The 24389-nt window shown below is 48.0% G+C and overlaps 1 protein-coding gene across 4 annotated transcripts in view; it reads right to left on the reverse strand.

Moving 5' to 3' along the window:
* Positions 1-207: 207 nt before the first annotated feature.
* TCF25 (TCF25 ribosome quality control complex subunit) overlaps positions 208-24389 on the reverse strand; it is a 34889-nt gene continuing 10707 nt past the window's right edge. For 3 of the 4 annotated variants that reach the window (XM_084812647.1, XM_084812645.1, XM_084812648.1), the window contains 11 exons: positions 15961-16060; positions 14926-15019; positions 14590-14682; positions 14148-14253; positions 7951-8110; positions 6415-6502; positions 5683-5841; positions 5154-5244; positions 4160-4239; positions 2823-2895; positions 208-1456 (listed from right to left, as the gene is read on the reverse strand). In XM_084812647.1, coding sequence (XP_084668773.1) covers positions 1292-1456; positions 2823-2895; positions 4160-4239; positions 5154-5244; positions 5683-5841; positions 6415-6502; positions 7951-8110; positions 14148-14253; positions 14590-14682; positions 14926-15019; positions 15961-16060 — 1209 coding nt within the window. In that variant the 3' untranslated portion in view covers positions 208-1291. The remainder of the gene's footprint in view (positions 1457-2822; positions 2896-4159; positions 4240-5153; positions 5245-5682; positions 5842-6414; positions 6503-7950; positions 8111-14147; positions 14254-14589; positions 14683-14925; positions 15020-15960; positions 16061-24389) is intronic. The other variant, XM_084812646.1, reaches the window with a different exon arrangement.

A 24389-nucleotide genomic window follows, 5' to 3' on the forward strand; every position in this document is an offset into this window, starting at 1 on the left:
ATCCATCTGGTGATCAGCTACAACCCCAAGATCCTTTTCACATGTACTATTGCCAAGCCAGGTATCTCCCAGTTCATACCTATGTGTTTGATGTCTTTCCTAAAGGAAGAACTTTGCACTTGTCTCTGTTAAATTGCATTCTGTTATTTTCCGCCCAGTCTTCTAACCTATCAAGGTCTTTTTGAATTTTGTTTCTGTCTTCTAATATATTAGTCATCTCACCCAATTCTGTGTCATCTACAAGTCTGATGAGCATTCGCTCCAGGGTACCTCTTCCTCCAAGACGTTATTTAAAACACTGAAGAGTGCAGGGCCCAGGACCGAACCCTCTGGCTGCCCACTTCATATCTCCCTCCAGTCTGATGAGGAACCATTGACATGCACGCTTTGAGTACGGTTCTCCAGCCAGCTGTGGGTCCACCCAGGCCACACTTCGCTAGCTTGCCAATCAGAATATCAGGGGCGCACTGTCAGATGCCTCACTGAAGTCAGGATATATTATGTCCACAGCATTTCCATGATCTACTAAGGAAGCTACCCAGTCAAAAAATGACATCAGGTTAGCCTGGCAGGACTTGTTCTTGACAAATCCATGCTGGCTTCCAGTGATCACTGCATTAGCATCAAGGGAGATCAGGTGCTTTATAATCTGCCCTAAAATCTTCCCAGATATTGATGTCAGACTGCCTAGTCTATAGGTCCCTGGATCTTCCTTTTGGCCCTCTTTGAAGACAGGGACAACATTTGCCCTCCTCCAGTACTTCACCTGTTCTCCAGGATTTCTCAAAGAGGCTGTGGTCCCCACCACTGTGGTCATGATCAAAATTTATCCAAGCCACAGCTTTTAAGCCTTGAAAAAACATGTTGGGATCCCACACCTCCTGCAGCACCAAGTCACCGACACAGAATCTTGATCTCCTCCCTCTCACAAAATTCCCTTAGATCATTTCAGAGGAGCGCAAGAACACTGAGGGGCCTGCAAAAGTATCCGCTGATGCTTGACTAGCATGAGCTCTTTGCCACTGGTGCCTCTACAGCAGACTGCTTGCCCTTCCTTGGGTAAGGCAGCCTCCGACTGGGGGCGGCGGGGGGGGGGGGGCAGACATGGAGCCAACTCTGTGCAACTTTCAGCGCAAAGGGACTGCTGCTGCAGGGGCTGATTCTGACTTCTGAAATGGCTTTGCCAGAACTGACAGCATGCCCCTTTTTCTTGAGTGTGTGAAAGAAAGGCACAGAGACACCTCATGGCTGTTTATTTTATGGCAAGGGGGGTTATTCTGGGGGCGAGGGGTCAGTCCCACTCTCCTCCATCCCCCTCAGGGTTGTCATCGCGTGGGGGCTCTTGAAACTGGATGTTCGCCAGCATGTCCCGCATGGCTGCCATTAGCCGGTTCACCCCCTGGTTGAGATTCTGTCCTGCACCTGGCTCTTCCTCTCCACCGGCTCTGACTTCCCCCTGAAACACAGCATGCGATAAAGTGGAGAACAAGGCAACGTGGCTGGCGGGTGCCTGCCAGATGCTACAAGACTAGAAGCTCTGTCTGTGGGACTGACGGAAGAAAGGTTACAAGGCCAACGTGGGGCCCCAAACACTCTCTACTGGTTAAAAAACACCCCAGCCTCTGATTGCCTGGAAGCTCTACATAAGCCCCTTCCAGGTCTGTACAGTTCTAGTACTGGGTCATTTGCCAGCAAACCAAGACATCTTCACCACAGTCTGCTTGGCTGCTCTTTCCCCATCGCTGACCTGCCTCCTTCCTTTGGCCAGCCCTGGCTTCCCCCGAGGGAGGGGCCACGGACACCATGGAGGTGCTTGCCTCAAATCATAGAACCTAGAGTTGGAAGGGACCCTTTCAGGGCATTGACTCCAACCCCCTGCTCAGTGCAGAATCCAGCTTCAAGCATCCCTGAGAGATGGCGGTCCAGTCTCTGCTGGAAGACCTGCAGTGGCGAGGAGCCCACCCCCTCCCTAGGCAACTGGTTCTGCTGTTGGCCAGCCCAGCCCCCTCAGGGGTGCTCAGGCTCTACTGCCATGCTGACATCAGCCAGGGGGCGCGTGTCCTCCCAGCGCACTTCCTGAAGGGCCCCCTTGAGAGGCAGATGAACAGGGTGGGCTTTTGCCTCTCCAAGTGTCCTCATCACTTCCTGCCCTTGCAGGTGATGGAACTGCAAGCAATTTTTTAACGCTGTCCTGTAGGGGTATTGGATATCAGGCCCAAAGGCTAAATCCCGCCTGGTGGGGTGGACCTCCGGGGTTCCCCAATTCCCCTTCTCATACCGCAACCCCCTTTCCCCCCAGCTGCCGAGTGTTGGTGGTTTCCCGGCTTCTGTGCCATTTTCCCACCACTCTAAAAGGTCAAAATGCCTCGATAGTTGCTGGCAGTGAGAGCTTTAAGCTAAAACATGCTGGTATTCTTCACCCTGCCCCACCCAAGAGACTCTCCAAAACTGAATTTGGCCCTTATGCTGAGAGAAGGTCAACTTCCCTGCTATACGCGCATGAAACATTTGCTAGGGTTGTCGGGGCTAGATCCAAGTTGTCTCGGGGCTTGATTCGGTCTGCCTGTCTCTGCTCCCTATTAGCATCATGACCCATGGAGGAAGGGCCTGGACAGCCTCATTGCTTTGGAGCTCAGAGGCGAAGAGAACCCAACAGGTCCTGCACTTGTGGGATCTGCCCTGCCCCAGCAAGAGAGCACAGGGGTCCAGAAGGGCTCAAAAACTACCCTGTATTTCCCAAAGGACAAGAAAAAGTGTGCATTGTGCACAGGCAGCCTAGAATCTCTGCCTGCCCAAAGCCAGCCATTTCACACGCGACTTACCTGCAAGTTGAAGCTTGGTAGCAGCGAGCGAAAGAAGAGAGATAAAGTGCTTTCGTTGGACAGATGAGCTGGCCTGGAAAGAGAAAGGCCCCAGTCTTGCTTGTCATGGCCATACATACTTGCCACCTTTCCCAGGAGAGATGGCAGGACACAAGCTTGAGATGGTGCGCAGCTCTACATCACCCAGCCAACCTGGGGCCCACCAGATGTGTTAGATCACATCCCCCAGCCAGCATGGGATCGCTGGGTGGTTTCCCAGCTTTTGTGCAGATTTTTTCCTTCCAAAAGGTTGAAATGCCTCTACAAAGGCTGAACTACTGGCAGGAAGAGCTTGAAGCTGAAACATGTTGGTATTTTTGTCCCTGCTAGCTGAGGGCTGCTCACAGTAGCAGTCCAACACATCTGGAGGGCACCAGGTTGGGGAAGGTTGCTTGACATCATGCTTTTGGGTCCATAATTTAGTGGAAGCTCACATGCTTTGCATGCAGAAAGTCCAACCCCTGGCATCTCCATCAAAAGAAGTCACAGGTGATGAGAAAAACCCTTCTTCTGCCGGTCAGGGTAGACAATACTGGAGTTGATAGCAGTTCGTGACACACAGCACATGTCTCAAAGACTGAGAGGGAGTTTCATGCTGGGATAGTGGCTAAAAGTTCTCAGCTTCTGCTCCAGGCACAGAAGCGTCTTCCAGGTGGAACTCAGTCAGTGTCTCAACTAGTGAAGCACACGGAGTGGGTGATGGCCACCAAACTGGACGGCTTTAAAAGGGGATCAGACAAATTCAGGGTGGAGAAGGCTATCCATGGCTACTAGCCATGCCGGCTGCATGCTGCCTCTAAGACTGGTGGGCAACGGGAGCAAGAGGGTGCTGTTGCCCTCCAGTCCTGCTGGTGGGCCTCCCATGCCCACTGAAGGAAGCAGGAAGGTGGACGAGACAAGCCTGAACCAGCCGGGCACTTCTTCTCAAACAGAAACAAAACACCAACCAAATGGTTCTATCTGTACCCACTTGCAAGCCACAGAAAATATAGCAAAATGTTAACATAAATACCAATATCTCACTCAAAGATATTGAGTGAGATTAATATCTTTGAGCGAGAGTAATTAATTAGCAGTCACATTTTCACAATACTAATGTCCTAAACACACAGGCTGTACTTTCTCTATGTATTTGGGAAATTAATATTGTGAATAGGTACAGCCTATGTATGTGATGTATTGATGGGCATTTGTGACTGCTAATTAATTGTTTTGATTTTGAGTGAGATATTGGTGTCTATATTAAAATTTTGTTATATTCTGGGACAGGTATATTCTTAAACAGAAACAGGAGGTACCTTTCTGGCCTTGTGTATGAAATGATGGAGTCTAGAGGCGGCAGGGGGTCAAACCCCATTATAGGCTGGGAGGTCACTTCCTTGGGAGAGAAAGGCAAAGGGAATCCAGGTTAGAGGCCACTGCCTGTTATTTATTTAAAGCATTCTTACCACCCCCTTCCAACAGAAAAGGCTGTCAGGGTGGCCTGCATAAGGTAAACTAAAGCATCATGACACAAAAGGAGAAAGGGATGGGGAGGGAGGAGGAAAACACATTCAGACACCCTTTCTTAAAGTTCTGACAGTGACCAGCTTGAACAGAAGCAGTTTAGCTCTCAGGGGCCATGGAGTGGGTCTCGCCTTTCCTCTGCTGCTGCTGCCACTACCAGATAAGACTATCCCAGGCATTTTAAGAACTGCTTTTAGTACTCTGCTGGGTTTATTTATTATTACATTTATATCCTGCCTATTTTCCTCCTTAAGGAACTCAAGACAGCGAACCCAGCAGTAAGCTCACTGTGCTGACAAGGGGAAGGAGGGGCCCTTGCCTGGTGGCAGACCACATGCAAGAAGGTGCAGGCAGCTCCACTGAAAGATCTCTTCCAGCAGCACTGGGGAAAGCCTGTGCCCCGGAAAGCACTGTCCTGGGTGGCGGGCAACTCAAGGCAAGCCAAATCCCAGGATCTGCTCTCCCCAACCTGGTGTCCTCCCAATGAGCTGGACTACAACTCACATAATCACTGGCCTCTTATAGGCCCCTTCCAACCCTACTATTCTATGATTCTATGGTGACCGGGGATGATCCAGTCCGACACATCTGGAGGGCACCATGTTGGAGAAGTCTGCCTTAAATATGAAGAACTGGGATACGGGGTATGCAGAGCAGAGACCTCCCAGGAGGAACATCCCTGGGTCCTGAGGAGCAGCGACAGCCAGACAAGGAACTGGGAGTGCCTGGGTATGTGCAAGAGGCTTCAGCCCCCCCCCCCCCATTTGCACCAATCAGATCCCTCACCAGAGGCAATGCTGACGTGGCTTCCCTTATCTCAGAGAGGATCACGTGGCGGTGGACGTTCCTGGGGGCATTCTGGTACCTGGCCTTTCGCCTAAGGACCAAACGAGAGAGAGGTTACACAACTTGGGATACTCTTTCCCCAGCCCTCTTACGCCAAGTCCTCTCCTGAACCTCACGGCCACTCAGGGCTGCTCGGAGGCTGGCAGAATCATCCACAAAGAGCCACCTTAGGCCATTTCAGATAGCAGCTTCAAAAAGAAGTGGATGAAAAGCTCCTTTTGTGATACACACACGGAGCCGCCAGCAGACCAGCTGGGCACGTCTACGCAGCCGCCCAGCACAACCCACCTCCCTAGGCTGGAAAGCGCTTTCCGTTCTCACCGGATGGGGGCAGGAAGGGGTACTGTGCCAAGCTGGACACGGCAGGGAATATCTGGAACAAGACTGGAGGAATATTCTAGCCCCCCACCCTCGTGTCAACTGGTCTCGAGCAAGCAGAGGAAAGCAACCCGGCCTTGGAAAGACTCACTTCTGCTCCGCCTCTTCCAGCGCCGGGTCCTTCGAGTCCACCCTCCGCAACACCTCATGCACGTTCATTTCCAGCCAGGCCACAACAGCCGGGTCTTTCCAGAGGGAATGGGTCCTCCCAAGGTAGAGCGAGACCAGCTGGGTCAGCGCAGAAGGCGAACTGCAGAGAAAAGGACAGGCTTCTGAGTGACAGGTCAAAGCACCTGGCGGGAAGGGGACCGGGACCAGGACTGCCCCTCAGTTCTGCCACCAGGCAGCCAGGCTGCCACAGAAACGGCCACGCTACGCCGCCTCGTGGATGTGCTCCTTTGCACAGGGCGCTTGCCCATCGTTATTTCGCCCTTGTCCTGGGGGAGGAGAGGGGGAAAGAGGCACAAGTCAACCTTATTCCCATTTCACAGATGGGGGACTGAGGCGAAGAGATGGCCTGCCCCACTGGCTCCCTGGAGTGACAGACCATGCAGTTTCAGTCTTGAACCAGGAAGCCACTCCAGCTTGTGGAAGGCATCTGGCGCAGCCTCTGCTCCATGGCTGTCCCTATCTCATCCTTCCCATTGGCACCAGCCGCTGACTACAACACCATCCATGTCAACAACAGGTTCCTGGCCTGTCTGGCCTCAAGGATGAATTGCCTTGACATGCAGCCCTCTGACACCAACAAGACTCTGCTGCTACTATCATAAATGCCTCCTGTGTTCCTGTAACCGCAAAGGGCATCCCACATGCTCCTTACCTGAGCTGGGCTTCCGGTCCAAAGAATGAGTGGGAGGCAGCCATGGGGTCTGGCTGCACGCTGCAGCGATCTAGCAGTGGCATCAGGACTGGAAGAGGGACAAGGGGGATGGGGCAGAAACAAGTCAGGAAAAGATCTCCAACCTCCACATATGGACCACTGCCCTGACCCAGAATGGTGCTATAGTTTACGGGTGCTTAGGGGGGGCACAGTATTGTTGCACTGAGCTGGTATTTTGCAGGGATGTCTCCTGTTTATTTTTTTACTTTGTTGTTGTTGTTGCTGTTCAGTCGTGTCCAACTCTTCGTGACCCCATGGACCATAGCATGCCAGGCCTTCTTGTCTTGCGCTCTCTCCCGGAGCGTGCTCAAGTCCGTATTTTTTTTACTTACTACATTTCTAATCCGCTCAATGCATAATGTTCTCTGGGTGGATTACAAACAGTTAAAAAAAAAAACCTAAAATACCATAGAACAGTATAAGAAGAGGAGGAAAGGAGATTTGTGTCGTTTGACCAGGTTGTTCTTCAAGCTTTTAAACGGACTGAAACCCAAGAGCAGACAGAAGATCCTTCACTACCCTCTTCGCTAGCATTCATTAGAAACTGATCCTGTGACTATGCCTTTGTTATTCCTCAAAGCACAGAAACAGGTTCTGAACAAGACAGATGTGCAAGGAATGAGCTGCCTTTAAGTACAGCGCACCATTTCTGGCCCATAATCTTGAATTTTCAAAAGGTTTTTTTTTAAGGCACTGTGTCAAGGCGCAGAAAGGGCCCTCCTGATCATGGGTCAGCCCAAACTGGGCCCCCTTTGTTGAGAGAGAGAGAGAGAGAGAGAGATTCTTGTCCAACAAAGCAAAACAGTTTTGGCAACCCTTTAGAGCTTGGGGCAGGAAGAGGGAAGGTTGCTATGGCTCCTCCCAGGGACAAGCAGAGTCCCAGGCGCTGCTCCCATCTGAAGCGTGACATTCAGTGCTTCAGAGGGAGAGTGTGCACGAAGAGAAGACAGAAAGTCATGGGAAATCTGGATTAAAGCAACCCCGCCCCCCCTTCGGTGGTTTAGTATTACTACCCTCCCCGAGCCTCTCCACAATAATGAAATAAGCAGGGCTTTATTCGCAGACAAGGGTGGTTGAGCTGGATGGAAGAATGAACGAACCACCACTGTCCCTTTCTTTACAGTGGGGAAAACCCACATGATGCGCCTCATTCCCACCCCTTTACACCCCAAGGGACAGCTCCAGACATTGCTGAATAACCACTAATTTGAGCGCTATCATTAATAACTGAGATTATGTAGCCCCTCAAGATAAAGATCCCTAGTACCTAAAGCATCCTGAGCAGAAGGCAGTCTACACTTTTTTTTAATGGAAACCTCCAAGAAAGGAGATCTTACAAACCTCTTCTTCTACTGCAGAACTATGCTTGGAATTTGGAAGTTTACATCTTCTCTCTCCCACACCCATCTCTCACCTGCTGCTCATGGTCCTGCATCTATACACCCATCTTTGAATATTTCACACAGCCAGACTCACCACTAGGGAACATGATCAGTGCTTGCTGGATGAGGTTGGCCGCTCTTTCACGGGCTTGGCTTAGCTCCACTTCAGGGAAGTCTTCCTGCTGGCTCAGAAAGAAATATGCCAGAGGGACTGAGAAGGCAAAGTTTGGGAGCTGGGACAGGTTCCGATGACCCTAGGAAGAAAGGAGGGGGGAGGGAGAGAAACCACACAGAATCCGGTTCACGACTCATTTATTTTATTAATATGGATATGCAGATGTGGTATATTGGTTCTATGTACTAGTTTTCTATTTTATGTGTTATGATTTTTTATGATTTTAAAATCAAAATTTTATGATTTGTGTACACCACTTTGAAATCTGTAGAGGTCAACTGTTTATAAATACTTGCAAATAACAGTAACACATCGCCCAACAAAGAACATAGCTGATTCTTTGGGTTTTTTAAAATGCAAATTCTCAGAGCTCATGACTTCAGAGAGTCTGCGAACATGCAGGTGGCATGCTGAAGATCAAAAAGGAATGTCCAACGGAAAGAACATCCACAACCTTTGAGGGAAGGGCTGCTGCTTGGAGGCTGTGTGCTTGCTTTGCACACATACGGTCCCAGGGACAAGTCCCAGAAGCATCTCCAGTTACAAGGATTGGGTAGAACAGCTGGGGATGGGAAAGGGTTCCCCCTGCCCAATCTCCTGGTGAGCAGCTGCCAAGTGGAGAAGACAGCAACAGGTTGGATTCCAGCAGAGTGTACTGTGGGAACTGAGAGGAGGAAGCAGAGCCATTTGAGTAGCCCTGCAGAAAGACTCAATCCCCCACGTCTTCCCTCCGTTTCCCCTCTTCCTTGTGTGTCATGTCTTTTTAGATTGTAAGCCTGCGGACAGGGGCTGCCTGGTTTGACTTGATTATAGATAAGCCACTCCAGAAGCCTTTTTGGCTGAGGAGCAGGATAAAAATACTCTAAATAAACAAAGAAATGGACCTAATGGCCCAATTCAGTGGAAGGAAGTTTGGTAAGTCCATCCTGCCCAGTTCCCTTTCTCTCCACATGTCCCTTAAGCCCTTTGTCCTTACTTGCACCTGAATCTGCTTTTTTTCCCTTATTCCCTCCCTATTCTTTTTGTATTGTGACTATAGACTAAAAGCCTGCAGGCCTTTGCTTTTAGGGTTGTTTCTAAACAACAGCAGCAGCAGCCTCCCAACTATCTTCTTGTAAAAGGTTCCAAGTCCTGGAGAGAAACAAGTTCTTCACTTGATATGTTTTACCCATAGAACTACATACAAAGTTGTCCTTTTTGACCCTGGGATGGTATAGGGTGGAACAGAAGGCCAACAGCTATTTAATATAAGTGAGCATTATTTAAGAAAACTTGTAACCCACTTTTTGGCCCCAAATGGATCCACAAAGAAGCTTACCAGTTAAAAAACAGAATATTAACAGTCAACAGAACAATTCAAAATAAGACAGAAAAGGGAAACTCCAGCAGTAAAATGGGAGGCACAAAGAGCCTTTGAAATGAAAGCTAAGGGGAAAAGGCAAGTATCCCTGGGGAATATCTTCTGCAGCCTTGATGCCACCACAGCAGAAACCCTGTCCCGGAACACCAGCCTCCACATCTGTAATGGAGGGGGCACTTGGAGCAGGGCATCTGAAAGTGACCCAAGTATGTATGTATGTATGTATTTATTTCATTTCTATACCGTTTGGTTTTAATTTTTGTGAACCGCACAGAGAGCTTCGGCTATTGGGCGGTATAGAAATGAAATAAATAAATAAATAAATAAAATACCGCCCAATAGCTGAAGCTCTCTGGGCGGTTCACAAAAATTAAGTACTAGAGTATCAGGCTCACAGGGGAGAAAGCAGTCCTGTGCTGAGATTGGTGAGGCATGCTAAGAATAAAAAAAAGGGCTCAGATATGTCCAAAGTACAAGGAGAACAACAGTAACGGTAGTCTAGCTGCTCAGTGAAGATTGCAAAACGCTGACAGGTGACAAGGAAAAGGCAGAACTGCTCAACTCTTCTTTTGGCTCAATCTTCTCCCAAAAGAGGGCCTGTGTTCTATCAGGCACATGTAACAAACAGGCTGAAGGAGCAGCAGTGTAGCTTGAGACTGACAGAGAATATCTAAGGTCCGTAAATGAATGCAAGCCCCCAGGTCTAGATGAATTGCATCGTAGGGTGTTGAAGGAGCTAGCAGATGGACTCTTGGAAGCTCCATCTATTCTGTTTGAGAAATCCTGGAGAACAGGTGAAGTACCGAAGGAGGGCAAATGTTGTCCCTATCTTCAAAGAGGGCCAAAAGGAAGATCCGGGGAGCTATCGACTAGGCAGTCTGACATCAATATCTGGGAAGATTTTAGGGCAGATTATAAAGCCCTTGATCTGTAGACTCCTTGATGCTAATGCAGTGATCACTGGAAGCCAGCATGGATTTGTCAAGAACAAGTCCTGCCAGGCTAACCTGATGACATTTTTTGATTGGGTAGCTTCCTTAGTAGATCATGGAAATGCTGTGGACATAATATATCCTGACTTCAGCGAGGCATCTGACAATGCGCCCCTGATACTCTGATTGGCAAGCTAGCGAAGTGTGGCCTGGGTGGACCCACAGCTGGCTGGAGAACCGTACTCAAAGCGTGCATGTCAATGGTTCCTCATCAGACTGGAGGGAGATATGAAGTGGGCAGCCAGAGGGTTTGGTCCTGGGCCCTGCACTCTTCAATGTTTTAAGTAATGACTTGGAGGAAGAGGTACCTTGGAGGGAATGCTCATCAGACTTGAAGATGACACAGAATTGGGTGAGATGACTAATATATTAGAAGACAGAAACAAAATTCAAAAAGACCTTGATAGGTTAGAAGACTGGGCGGAAAATAACAGAATGCAATTTAACAGAGACAAGTGCAAAGTTCTTCCTTTAGGAAAGAGACATCAAACACATAGGTATGAGATGGGGGATACCTGACTTGGCAATAGTACATGTGAAAAGGATCTTGGGATTGTAGCTGATCACAATCTGGATATGAATCAGCAGTGTGATGTAGCTGCAAAAAAGGCAAATGCAACTTGAGGAGTCTTACCAGATCAGACCTAAAGCCTCTCTAGGCCAACATCCTGGCCAACCAGATGCCTCCATGAAGCCCACAGCTTTTGCTGCTGTTGCCCCTCAACAACTGGTCCTTGGAGTCACAGTAATTCCACTGCCATCTCGGACACTTCCGATAGGAGCCATGACGCCCTGGCAAGCATCCTGCGGAGGCTCCGCAGGTCGCCTCCTCAAACAGCTTTTAGAAGGTTGAAAAACCTTTTCATCTTCCCCTGGAATTAAAAGGGGAAGCTAGAGTACCATCTGGACAAGCTCTCGGAAGAACAACTCCTTTTGTGGAGCAGCAGAACAGCTGGACTCTAAGGTCAATTTTCTGGAGTGTCATCTTCACAAAACTGTTTTGAAACTCCTATGTAATTAGGAGACTTCAGGGCTGACGAGTTCCAAAAGTATTTATGGATTAGAAATACCAACAATATCTGAGGACCTGCAAAATCTGTTGAAGTGACTGTTGGTTTGTAATTATACTTACTTGCTTTCTTTACGGAAGAGGAGGATGGCAGCATCAAGGGGAAGGAAAAAGGTTGTCGGACCACTGCCAACTCTCCCAACACCTCCCTTGGCAAAGATTTCTAGAGATGCACAGGAGTTGATGGCTCTGATAAAAACTTTGTCTTCTCAGTTAACAGAACAGGCTAAGAGGCTGGATACAATCCAAGATTCTATTACTCACCTTCAAGAGGCTGTGGATTTAATTAATAGTTCCTTGCAAAAGATGGAATTGAAGGTTAGTGCTCTCCAAGACCAGGTGTCTGCGCAAGAGACCACTATGCATGTCTCCCATAATATCCTGTCTGTGAGAATTTCCCAACTGGAGGCATATATTCGTAGAGCGAATTTGCATATCATTGGTATCAAAGATCTGCCTGCTGATACAAGTCTGTTTAAATTCTTGGATAAATTTCTGCATGAGCTACTCCCTCTGCCATCTGATTATTTACTTGATACTGAGCATGCATACCGTGTTCCAGGTCCAGTTCGTGACACCAAAGGGAATGCCTATACTGTTATAGTTCAATTTGCAAGAGTTTCCACAAAAATAATATTTTGCGCTTGGCAAGGGAAGTGGGAGAACTTTTTTGGGGGCTGACACGAGACAAAGTTATGTTATTTCCGGATTACGCTAAAGAAATCGCTGACGAAAGAAGACAATTTACCAAGGCGAGAAATCAGGCAAGACAAATGAATCTGCAATATATCAAATATCCTGCTATATTTTGCATTCTTTTTGAAGGCCAGATGAAAAAGTTCTTAAATCATGAAATGGCGGAGGCTTGGCTAGCTGGTGTTCAAAGTAAGGCATGGGAGACATCTTCCCCAGCTTCATGAGCTGGGAACTTTTCAATTATTATTCTTTTTCCGATTTATTTGGGTTATAACGTCTGGGCAGTACGCCAGTCCAGAGGATTGTTTACATATATCCTCTTTTGCTCTCTCTCTCTTACTTCCTCTTTTTTTTACATTAGACATGATATACTCTAAAATTCATGCTTGTGTGTGTATAGATATGTATACATTCATATATAGATTTAGAAATGACACTATCTAAAATATAGATAGCATAAAGTTATTATTATTACTTATCCTTTTTAATTTCCTTCCTTATTATTATTATTAGACTTTGATTAGTAATATTTTGGGCTGGTTAAATTGTTAAGCTTTACTATTATGTGTTAACTGAAGGGCAATATATGGTTATGGAAATGAATTGTAGGCTTGCTCCCTTGCTATAAGACTGAAGATATGATACTGAAATGTAAGGTTATCTGTGCTGTACTGAATTGTAATATTGGCAGTGTTATAGGTATAACTTTTAAGTAGAATGATACTTGAAGTTTGTGTGTAATGCAGTTTAAATCCTTTTAAGTAACTTTTTAATATTTTTTCTTTTTCTTTCTTGCTTTCTTCTTCCTCTTCCTTCTTCTGTTCCTTTTTTTCCCTTTTTCATTATTGCTGTGTCCTCCTAAGAATACTGTATTGTTGGAAACTGTAGATAATGACTAGGTTGTTGGTACTGTTTATTTCATTTATAAAGATAAAAAATAGAATAAAAAGTATTTTTTTAAAAAAGTAATTCCATTGCCATCTCAGTCCCTCCCCACAAGTGCAAAGAAACAGAGCCTTTCAGAGATTAAGAGCCCTCATCCCAGCCCCAAAGAGATTCCAACACTGCTTATGACAGTTGCCCATGAGTGAGATCTGGAGTTATGGGCCTGTATCTAATGTTTGGGGTAATGGGATTACTGCAATGTGTTACACATGGGGCTGCCTTTGAAAACAGTCTGGAAACTTCAGCTGGTCCAAAATAGGGGAGCAGGGTGGTTAGTGGGGACTGGCCATTGGATCACATTACGGCAGTGCTTTGTAATCTGCACTGGCTTCCAGGCTGTTACGGGTCCAACTCAAAGTGTCGGCATTCACTTCTGAAGCCCTAAAGCATTTGCCTGAAAGACTGTTTCCTCCCATATATACCTGTCTGGACCTTAAGGTCATCTCCCCCGCCAAAGGAAGCGAGATGGGTGGCCAATAAGGAGACAGTCTTTTCAGTGGCCACACCTTGGTTGCGGAATGCCCTCCCCCTCCCAAGAGGCTCACCTGGCGCCTGCACTGTGATCATTTCGGCGCCAGGTGAAACCCTTTTAGGTTCCCAGGCTTTTTTGTCTGTCGGTTTAAAAAAATCCATTTTTTGCACTGCTGTGGGCTTTTGTTTTGGTTTTTTTACATTCTAGTTTTATTCTGTTTTACACTTTTTAATGTTTTCATATTATGTTTTTTATGTCATGGTATTTTTATGACTTTAAATTATGAATAAATAAATGTTAGTCTAACTTAAGTCGAGTTCATTTCAGTGGGTCTACTCTGAGGAAGACTAACACTTGATACATACAACCCATGGCCAGCTCCAGAAGGGCTGAAAGCCTATTTCTTTCCGAAGTTGCCAGGGGTGGGGGGAGAACAGGTGGCGACCTTCAGGCAACGCATCTCAGCAGAACCAGCCTGCTCCTTGCAGCCTGCCCCTGTGCTGACAGGGCTGGCGCCGCAGGAAGCCGGCTCTCTTCGTTCCTCCATGTGCCTCCTGGCAGGGCCTCTAGCTGGCAACTCACCTCCCACTCCTGAAACACGCGTGCCAGGAAGGCATATTCTCTTGCTCGGAGCGACAGCAAATCGATGATCAGCAGCATGCACAGTGGGTCGTTCTCTGGATCAAGGCTTTGGAGACAGGGTGGATTGCAGCCAGGAGAATGGAGGGAAAAACAGGAAGGCTGTTACAAAACCGAAGGGCAAAAAGGGCAGATTGGCTCTTTGCCTCGAGTTTGATCAGCAGCACATCTAGGTTTCCCAGTGCTTGGGGGGTGGGGGGGTGACCCCTTAAGATGACTTTAGCCACACAACTAAGGTCTCAGGGGTGTAGAACACACAATTCTGGCTGCAGCAGAGATGGGAGCGGGAGGTCCTGGCCAATTCTTTCCCCTCTGCTGCTGTACTCTGTCGAGTCTAAAAGACAAGCAGAAGCTCAAAGCAGCCTCTCAAAGAGCCAGTAATTACCTCAGGAGAAGTTTGCAGAACTCCAGGGCGGTGCGAGGACAACCTCTCCTCTCTAGGAAAATCATATGCTTGAAGAGAGCTAGATAGAAAGCTCTGTGGGGGACATCAGAAAGGAAAGACCTTCCATTAATATCGTGGACACAAAGCAGGGCTCCCCCATAGCGTTCAGTCTGGGCACGGACAGAGGCGTGAACTGAGGCCCCAGACAGACTCAGATGTGCAAGAACCTATGAAGCCCAGCAGATACATGGGTTGGCCGTGTTTTGTGGTTTGTGCAAGGAGGCACCCCCCCCCCCCCCGAACAACGCCCACGCAGCACGGACCGCAGGCTTCTACCTGTTCTCAGGCCTCCGGTAGTCCAGCCTGCATATCCCGCTGGTGAGGCTGAACATTGGGTGAAAGGCACACTCCAGGGTGTAAAGGGCCCGCTCTGTCAAGGAAGCATCAGAGTGGAGTGTGGCTGAGTCACATTCAGTCGCTTCACATGTGTTTATCATGTTTATAAACAACCTTTTCCACCCAAAGGCACACGAAGTAACGCTTTAACTTCAAGCACATAATTCACATCCTAACACAAATGATGAAGTACAGATCTGATGAAATACAGTTTAACCCCCCCACACACACACTCAATGGCATTAGTGCCCGTTTTTGCTCCTGCAGTGCCTTACTAAGGTAGCCCACTGCTTGCCAGGAAAAAGGCAAAGCCAGGGTGTTGAATCTCTTTCACCCTGAGGGACAAATTGTATTTCTGAGAAGCTCTTGGGGGCTGCATTCCAGCGACAGACAAAGCCAAAAGGGGTTGAGCCAACATACCCCAAATGCCAGCATACCGTAGCTTAAAGCTCTTCCTGCCAACCACTATGTCTTCGGCGAGACATTTCAACCTTTTAGATTGGGGGGGAAGTGTGCAGAAGCCAGGAAACCACCCAATGATTGGGGGGAAGGGGGCCATTGGAGGGACCCCTGTAGGGCCATGCTGACACCCCAGGAGGGCTGCACTTGGCATGTGGGCCTGAGGTTCTGCACCCGTTTTGGGGATTATATGTGGCTCCACCAGGATTATGGCCTCCAAGGTTCCAGCCTGATCACAAGATGGCCAAGCAGAAACCCAGCACTGGGCAACGCCAAAGAAAGAGAAGGGCGGGCACTCTGGAGAAAAGCTCCGGAACCCCCTCCTCCAGGCCTAATGCTTCGCTTCAGAGGGCCCCAACAGTCACCCACTCTGACCACCACTCTGGCCCTCTTTAGAACGTCTGCACCCTTGTAGTCTCCCTCCTCCATTTGAGGAGTCCCATAAGGTTAGGAACGACTCAAGCAATCGGCAAGGCAGCCCCCGCCCTCCTCCTTTGGCTGCTCTCTGCTTCTTACCGACGAGGTCTCTGGCCATCTCCTGGTCCTCCTGCATCCGACACACATCGCTGAGCTGTAGGAGTGAGTCCACATGAGAAGGGTTCATTTGGAGCAAAAGCTGCCGGCAGACAAACAAAGCAGGTGAGTGGATAAGAAGGACCCCAGCCCCTCCAGAAGGGAGATCGAGCAGCGGAAGCGGCATTCTGCGGACTGCAATGCAGGAGAGAAATGCAGCAAGAGGGAAGGAGGACTGGATATTTCAGAACTACCAATGCACCTCCCTTGAATCCATTGTGCCTATTAACCAACCTTCAAACAGTGCTGGGTGTATTCAGAGAATCCCATATTTACCCAGCAGAATTTGATGTTGGAGGTGCATTTAGCTTCCATCAGCTGGAGAGCTTATTCATGTGTTTTTAAAAAATTTCCAGCTTTCCTGGTTTGTGGACAGATTTATGACAGACAGATGCTGAAAGGTCACACTTCCTGTTGATTTTTAGGTCTTCTACAGCCTAAACCTGCAAAACTCTGAATTCAGTAAATGTGCACAAATGTGAACAACCCCAGGCACAGAATCTACTTTCTTTGGTGCCTTGTACAACTAACCTCACTTACAGACATTCCATTGTATTGGAGTCCTCCTTTTCCCTTACAGCAAATCTGCCACCCAGCTAGGTCCATAGATTTGTATTCAAGAAAAGGGCATTTTGTGATAACAGGATTTGTAGCCACAGGGTTTGAGGCACATGGGTTATAAAAGGAAGTGTTCATTTGCTGGCTGTAAACCTTCTTGCTCTCCATGAACTTTGAATATTCTTTTTTTTAGAAAAAGTGATTGCTCCAAGATTCGAAAAACAAGCAACAGAGCTTTTCTAAAAAGGGTGTATTAAGTGAAATTGGAATGGATCATCCTGACCACACCCAACAGGCCATCAGGGATGATCTGCACAAGAAAACAGATCTACTAGAGGGATCTCAGGGGACAGGCTCTGAATTACTTGTGTTTATCAGACAGTCCCAATTTGACACTTTCACATAGCTAGGGTAGAATCATAGGATCATAGAACATAGGGCTGGAAAGGGCCTACAAGACTATGGAGTCCAACCCCCTGCTCAATGCAGGAATCTCAAGTCAAAGCATCCCTGACAGGTGGCTGTCCAGCCTCGTCTTGAATGCCTCCAGTGTGGGAGAGCCCACCACCTCCCTAAGTAATTGGTTCTGCTGTCGTATTGCTCTGATAGTCAGGAAGTTTTTCCTGATGTTCACTGGAGTCTGGCTTCCTGCAGCTTGAGCCCATTAGTCACAGAATCACAGAATCGTTGGGCTGGAAGGGGTCTACAAGACCATCAAGTCCAGCCCCCGGCTCATTGAAGGAGTCCAAGTACACACCTGACTTCAGCATCTCTTGTGTCATGGAGGTTGTGGCCAAGCAGCAATTCTGCCCCCAAAGGCTCTTGGAGTCATGCATGGAGGATGACGTCCTGACAAGCCAACAAGCCAACAGGGATCAAATACCTCGGGGTTGAAGGAAGCAACGGCAGCCACATGGCTGCACAGTGCACTGATGGGATGGGAGAGGATCACAGCACGGATCTGGCATAAGCCTTGATCCTGCACACTCATGGTACAAATGGCAACCCTTGTATTTCAGGTCATCCGTAGCTGGGGGACGCCAACCGGCTCTAGCTGTGCGCTTCCCTGGGATATCTGCCTGGCCACGTGTGGGCAACAAAATGCTGACCTTGGCAGACATTTGGTCTGACCTTGACTCACGGTGCCATGGCTTACATTCCTACAACTGCATGCCTTCTCTGAATTTGCCAAGCAGCAGCTTTTAACTGCTTTCTCTGGCTTTATCATTTAGACAAAATTAGTATTTATTTATTTATTACATTTATATCCTGCCTTTTTTCCGGCAGTATACATAATCCTCCTCCTCTCCATTTTATCCTCACAACAACAACCCTGTGAGGTGGGTTGGGCTGAGAGTCTGTGACTGGCCCAAAGTCACCCCGTGAGCTTCCATGGCTGAGTGGGGACTAGAACCCGGATCTCCCAACTCCTAGTCCAACACTCTAGCCACTACACCACACTGGCTCTCAGTAATCATCAGCCACGGATTCCACGCCCAAGCAGTGAGCGAGGGAAGTGAAGATGATGCAAGAGCTTTCCCCAGACAAAGGCCGTTCTATTTGAGAAACGGAACACTGCCATTTCAAAGAGCGTGTGTGTCCTCATCATCCAGGGGAGGGAGGGTTGGGGGTTCTCTCAGCTCAATGTCTTGATTATGTTAATATTAGGTTGGCCAAGAACAAGTTTTACCATTTGCCTGTTTTGTGCGTGCCATCAAAGTTGTTGCCCAGTTTAACTCACTTGGATACGCTCAATAAAACCCTCAAAGCAGCATCTGTTCTGCTAAGTACCAGGAGAAATTAGGCATCTCTTTCTTCAAAGCTGGAAAAAGTTTATAAATAGCATGGCTGCCTGTTCAAATCTTGCTTATTAGAAGCTATGAAGGGCTCTTCCCCCCACCTTCACCCAACCCACCCTCTGCCCCCCAGCCACTGGGAAAAATAAGCATGGGAGAGGAGTCCTCTGGCAGAGGCTTGTTTTCTAGATGGGTCTCATCAGGTCAGCAACAAGTGCTGCAAACTCTTTAGGGTAGCGCAGGCAACCTCTGTGCCAGATAGGGGTTCTGCTCTATAGAGCAACATGAACAGAACCATAGAATCGTAGGGTTCGACAGAGCCTATAAGATCACTGAGTCCAACCCCCTGCTCAGTGCAGGAGTCCAAGTCAAAGCATCCCTGACAGATGGCTCTCCGGCCTCATCTTGAATGCCTCCAGGGTGGGAGAGCCCACCACCTCCCTAATTGGTTCCATTGTCGTACTGCTCTAACAGTCAGGAAGTTTTTCCTGATGTTCAGCCAGAATCTGGCTTCCTGCAATTTGAGCCCATTATTCCGAATAGGTTGCCTTTTCTCCACAAAACATAGTGAACACCTCACTGTGTCAACAAATAACATTCCACCCCAGTCCCAAATCTGATCATTGAATTTTCAAAATGAGAACAAAGGGAAGAACCTTCCCCTCCCCCCACACTGCATATTCTGCCTATGGCACTCATTGTCTAAGAGCATCGTTGCTTAAATTTACGTGTTGCTTCCTACCACAAAAGACAGTCCCCAAACAACTTATACAAATAGATATACAGAAATCTACAATTCATGTAACAGAAAACCCCACAAATCAATGTATACCATGATCCACACAATACAAATACAACTGAAAACCATAAAAACATAATCTAAAACAGTACAATAAGTGTTTATCCACAATACAATACAAAAAAAAAAATCTCCTCCCTGCCCTTCAGCCTAGAATGAACACCACAAAAACAGCCCACAACAACTGGGCCATAAATATTGTCCAGATACCTGGGAAAATAAGTATGTCTTTGCCTAGTGCCAAAAAGGTGACAGTGTCGGTGCCAGGCAAGCTTCCTTGGGAAAAGTGGTCCATAAACACGAGGCTATCAAAATTGTCTAGGGATGTTGTGACGGTATCAATACAAATAGCTTTTGAAAAGGACTAGATGAAAAGGTAGGGTTGGGAGTGGGGAAGTCCTTTCAGTGGCTAATAGCCGAGATCTGAAAGTGGAGGAATTAACATCTGTCCCTTTGTCATGGTCAGATCACTTCCTGCTGAGGTTTAGACTTCTGGCGGCCTTTCCCCTCTGCAAGGGTGGGGGACCTATTAAAATGGTCCGCCCCCGGAGATTAATGGATTCCGATGGATTCCAGAGGGCTCTGGGGGATTTTCCTGCTGGTATGGCTGGTGCTCCTGTCGAAGCCCAGGTCGCTCTGTGGAATGCAGAGATGACTCGGGCGGTTGACACGATTGCGCCCAAGCGCCCTCTCCCTCTGAGCAGAGCCCGGCCAGCTCCTTGGTATACACCTGAGCTGAGGGCAATGAAGCAAGAGGGGAGACGGCTAGAACGCAGGTGGAGGAAAACTTGTGCTGAGTCTGACCGAACACAGGTAAGAGCCCACTATCGAGCCTACTCTGTGGCGGTGAGGGTGGCAAAGAGGCAGTTCTTTTCCACCAGCATTGCATCTTCTCAGTGTCGTCCGGCGGAGCTTTTCCGAGTGGTTCGCGGCCTGTTACATTCTGGGCCAGGGAGAGAGACAGTGGAACCCTCGGTGGCACGCTGTGACGAGTTTGCGCAGCACTTTGAGGATAAAGTCGCTCAGATTCGTCATGAATTGGACACCACCATTAATGCAGTTCCATTGGTAGAGGCGTTCAGAGCACCGTCTGGTCCAGTTTTATTGGATGAGTTTCAGTTACTGAGGCCTGAGGATGCGGACAAGGTGCTTGGCCAAGTCCGATCGACCACTTGTGTGCTTGACCCTTGCCCTTCATGGCTTATTAAATCAAACAAGGAGGGGATGCCTGGCTGGGTCCAGGAGGTTGTAAATTCCTCCTTGAGAGAGGGAGTGGTGCCTGCTGCTTTAAAAGAGGCAGTAATTAGACCACTCCTGAAAAAGCCTAACCTGGACCCAGAGGATGTTAACAATTATAGGCCAGTGGCCAACATCCCCTTCCTGGGCAAGGTGCTTGAGCGGGTGGTTGTAGGACAGCTCCAGGCACTCTTGAATGAAACGGATTATCTAGATCCATTTCAATCGGGCTTCAGGCCTGGTTTTGGAACGGAAACTGCCTTGGTCGCCCTGTGGGATGACCTCTGCCGGGAGAGGGACAGGGGGAGTGCGACCCTGTTGATTCTCCTGGACCTCTCAGCGGCTTTCGATACCATCGACCATGGTATCCTTCTGGATAGGTTGTCTGGGTTGGGAGTTGGAGGCACTGCACTACAGTGGTTCCGCTCCTACTTGGATGGCCGATTCCAGAAGGTGGTGCTGGGGGATTATTGCTTTGTGCCATGGCAATTGTGCCATGGGGTTCCACAGGGCTCTATTTTATCCCCCATGCTGTTTAACATCTACATGAAACCGCTGGGGGAGGTTATCCGGAGGTGTGGGCTGAGGTGCCATCAATATGCGGATGACACCCAGCTCTACCTCTCTTTCTCATCAAAACCAGGTGAGGCAGTGGCTGTTCTGAACCAGTGCCTGGGCATGGTAATGGACTGGATGAGGGCTAATAAACTGAAACTCAATCCAGACAAGACGGAGGTACTGTTAGTGGGTGGTTCGTCTGCCCGGCTAGGTGATATTCAACCTGTTCTGGAGGGGGTTGCACTCCCCCTAAAGGATCAGGTTCGTAGTTTGGGGGTGCTCTTGGATCCAGAACTGTCACTTGACGCACAGGTGAACTCAGTGGTACGGAGCACTTCTTATCAGCTTAGGCTGGTATACCAACTACGCCCTTATCTGGACAGAGATAGCCTAGCTACAGTTATCCATGCTCTGATAACTTCTCGTCTGGATTACTGCAATGCGTTATACGTGGGGCTGCCTTTGAAAACGGTCTGGAAACTTCAGCTGGTCCAAAATAGGGCAGCAAGATTGTTAACAGGGACTGGCCTGCGAGCTCATATTACGTCAGTACTTTTCCAGCTGCACTGGCTGCCAGTCCATTTCTGGGCCCGATTCAAAGTGCTGGTGTTAACATTCAAAGCCCTTAACGGCTTGGGGCCAGGTTACCTGAAGGATCGCCTCCTCCCATATGTGCCTGCCCGGACCTTAAGATCATCATCAGTGGCCCTTCTCCGTGAGCCCCTGCCAAAGGAAGTGAGGCGGGTGGCTACTAGGAGGAGGGTTTTTTCTGTTGTGGCACCCCGGCTCTGGAATGAGCTCCCTAGTGAGGTTCGCCTGGCGCCTACATTGTACTCCTTTCGGCGCCAGGTGAAGACCTTTTTATTTTCCCAGGCATTTTAGCTTTCTAAATTTTTATCTTTGCTGTTTTAAATCTGTATTTTAAACTCCTGTACTGCTGCTAGGTTTTACTGTGGTTGTATTGTTATATTGTGGTTTTAATGTTCTATATATTTTAAATTGTTTTATTGTGTGTTGTTTGGTTTTAGTTTTTGTGAACCGCCCAGAGAGCTTCAGCTATTGGGCGGTATAGAAATGAAATAAATAAATAAATAAATAAATCTTCAAGACACAAAAACCCCATAACACAGCCTTCCCCAACATGATGTCCTCCAGATGAGTTGGATTGCAACTCTCGTCTATCTATGCTAAACTTGTCTCTTTCAAGTGTCTCTTTAGGCAGGTACCCTTCAGTCCAACTCTTACACATGCACACGCAAATTTTATGTGAAAGATTTGGAGGGGAGGCTGCATTATCAGTTACCATGCTTGTATTGTGAAGATGTCTCTTCTCCCACAAGACTACAGGTAAGAACATAACAGCATTTGCTGTCTTTTGTATTCAGACTTCACGCAACATTACATTCCTTGTCTTTACACTAAGGCCAGGATAGGCAGAAGCACAACTTCATTTTTCAGAGGGCGAACATATCAAATATCACACCATTATGCCCTGCTTGGGAGCCTCCTGAGGCATCTGCAAGTAGACAGAATGCTGAGACCCCTGCTCTGACCCAGGAAAGTCGTAAGGAGAGCCATGTTGGATCAGACCAAAAGCCTATGTAGTCTAGCATTCTGTTCACACACTTATTCCTGCAACAGAACGGCAAAGGCAAAGTACAGGCTGAAGGGACAGGAGTGCAGCTTGAGATCGACAGGCATATGGTCAAGGAACACCTAATTACTTTGAATGAGTTCAAATCTCCAGGGCCAGATGAACTGCATCCTAGAGTCATAAAGGAACTGGCAGAAGAACTCTCAGAACCGCTGTCTATTCTCTTTGAGAAATCATGGAGGACGGGGGAAGTGCCAGATGACTGGAGGAGGGCTAATGTTGTCCCTATCTTCAAAAAAGGTAAAAAGGAGGAACCTGGGAACTACAGACCAGTCAGTTTGACATCAATCCCTGGGAAAATTCCGGAGCAGATGATAAAGCAATCCATCTGGAAGCACCTTGACAACAATGCCATGATTACTTGAAGCCAACATGGATTTGTCAAGAACAAGTCCTGCCAGACGAATCTGATCTCATTTTTTGATCAAGTAACCTCCCTTGTGGACTGTGGGAATGCTGTAGACATATACCTCAACTTCAGCAAAGCTTTTGACAAAGTGCCCCATGATATCCTGATGAGCAAACTAGCTCAAAGTGGGCTAGATGAAACAACGAGCCGGTGGATCCACAGTTAGCTACAGAATCGGACTCAAAGAGTGCTTATCAATGAGACCTTCTCAAACTGGGGAGAGGTAACGAGTGGGGTACCACAGGGCTCAGTCCTGGGCCCAGTGCTCTTCAACATTGTTACTAATGACTTGGAGGACGAGGTGTGGGGAATTCCGATCAAATTTGCAGATGACACAAAATTGGGCGGGATAGCTAATACTTTGGAAGACAGAAACAAAATTCAAAGTGATCTTGACAGACTGGAGCACTGGGCAGAAAACAACAGAATGACATTTAATAGGGATAAATGCTCAGTCCTGGGCCCAGTGCTCTTCAACATTGTTACTAATGACTTGGAGGACGAGGTGCAGGGAATGCTGATCAAATTTGCAGATGACACAAAATTGGGTGGGATAGCTAATACTTTGGAAGACAGAAACAAAATTCAAAGTGATCTTGACAGACTGGAGCGCTCGGCAGAAAACAACAGAATGACATTTAATAGGGATAAATGCCAAGTTCTGCACCTGGGGGATACGTGGCTCAACAACACTACAAGCGAGAAGGACCTTGGAAGTGTTGTAGATCACAAGCTGAATATGAGCCAAGAATGTGATGTGGCTGCAAAAACGGCCAATGCTCTTTTGGGCTGCATTCATAGAAGCAAGCTTCCAAATCCCGGGAAGTACTAGTTCCTCTACTCAGCACTGGTTAGGCCTCACCTGGAGTACTGTGTCCAGTTCTGGGCACCGAACTTTAAGAAGGATGCAGACAAACTGGAGAGGGTTCAGAGGAGGGCAACAAAGATGATCAGGGATTGGAAACAAAGCCCTCTGAGAGACGGAAAGAACTGGACATGTTTAGCCTTGAGAAGACTGAGGGGAGATAGGATAGCGCTCTTCAAGTATTTGAATGGCTGTCACAGAGAGGAAGGCCAGGATCTATTCTTGATCATCCCAGAGTGCAGAGTACATGGAATAATGGGCTCAAGTTACAGGAAGCCAGATTCCAGCTGAACATCAGGAAAAACCTCCTGACTGTTACAGCAATACGACAATGGAGACCATTACCTAGGGCGGTGGTGGGCTCTCCCACACTGGAGGCCTTCAAGACGAGGCTGGACAGCCATCTGTCAGGGATGCTCTGACTTGGATTCCTGCATTGAGCAGGGGGTTGGACTCGATGGCCTTGTAGGCCCCTTCCAACCCTACTATTCTATGAT

This window comes from Heloderma suspectum, chromosome 8 (genome assembly GCF_057233095.1).
Source record: "Heloderma suspectum isolate Gila_16-S chromosome 8, 16-S_ref, whole genome shotgun sequence".
In the NCBI taxonomy this organism is placed as follows: domain Eukaryota; kingdom Metazoa; phylum Chordata; class Lepidosauria; order Squamata; family Helodermatidae; genus Heloderma; species Heloderma suspectum.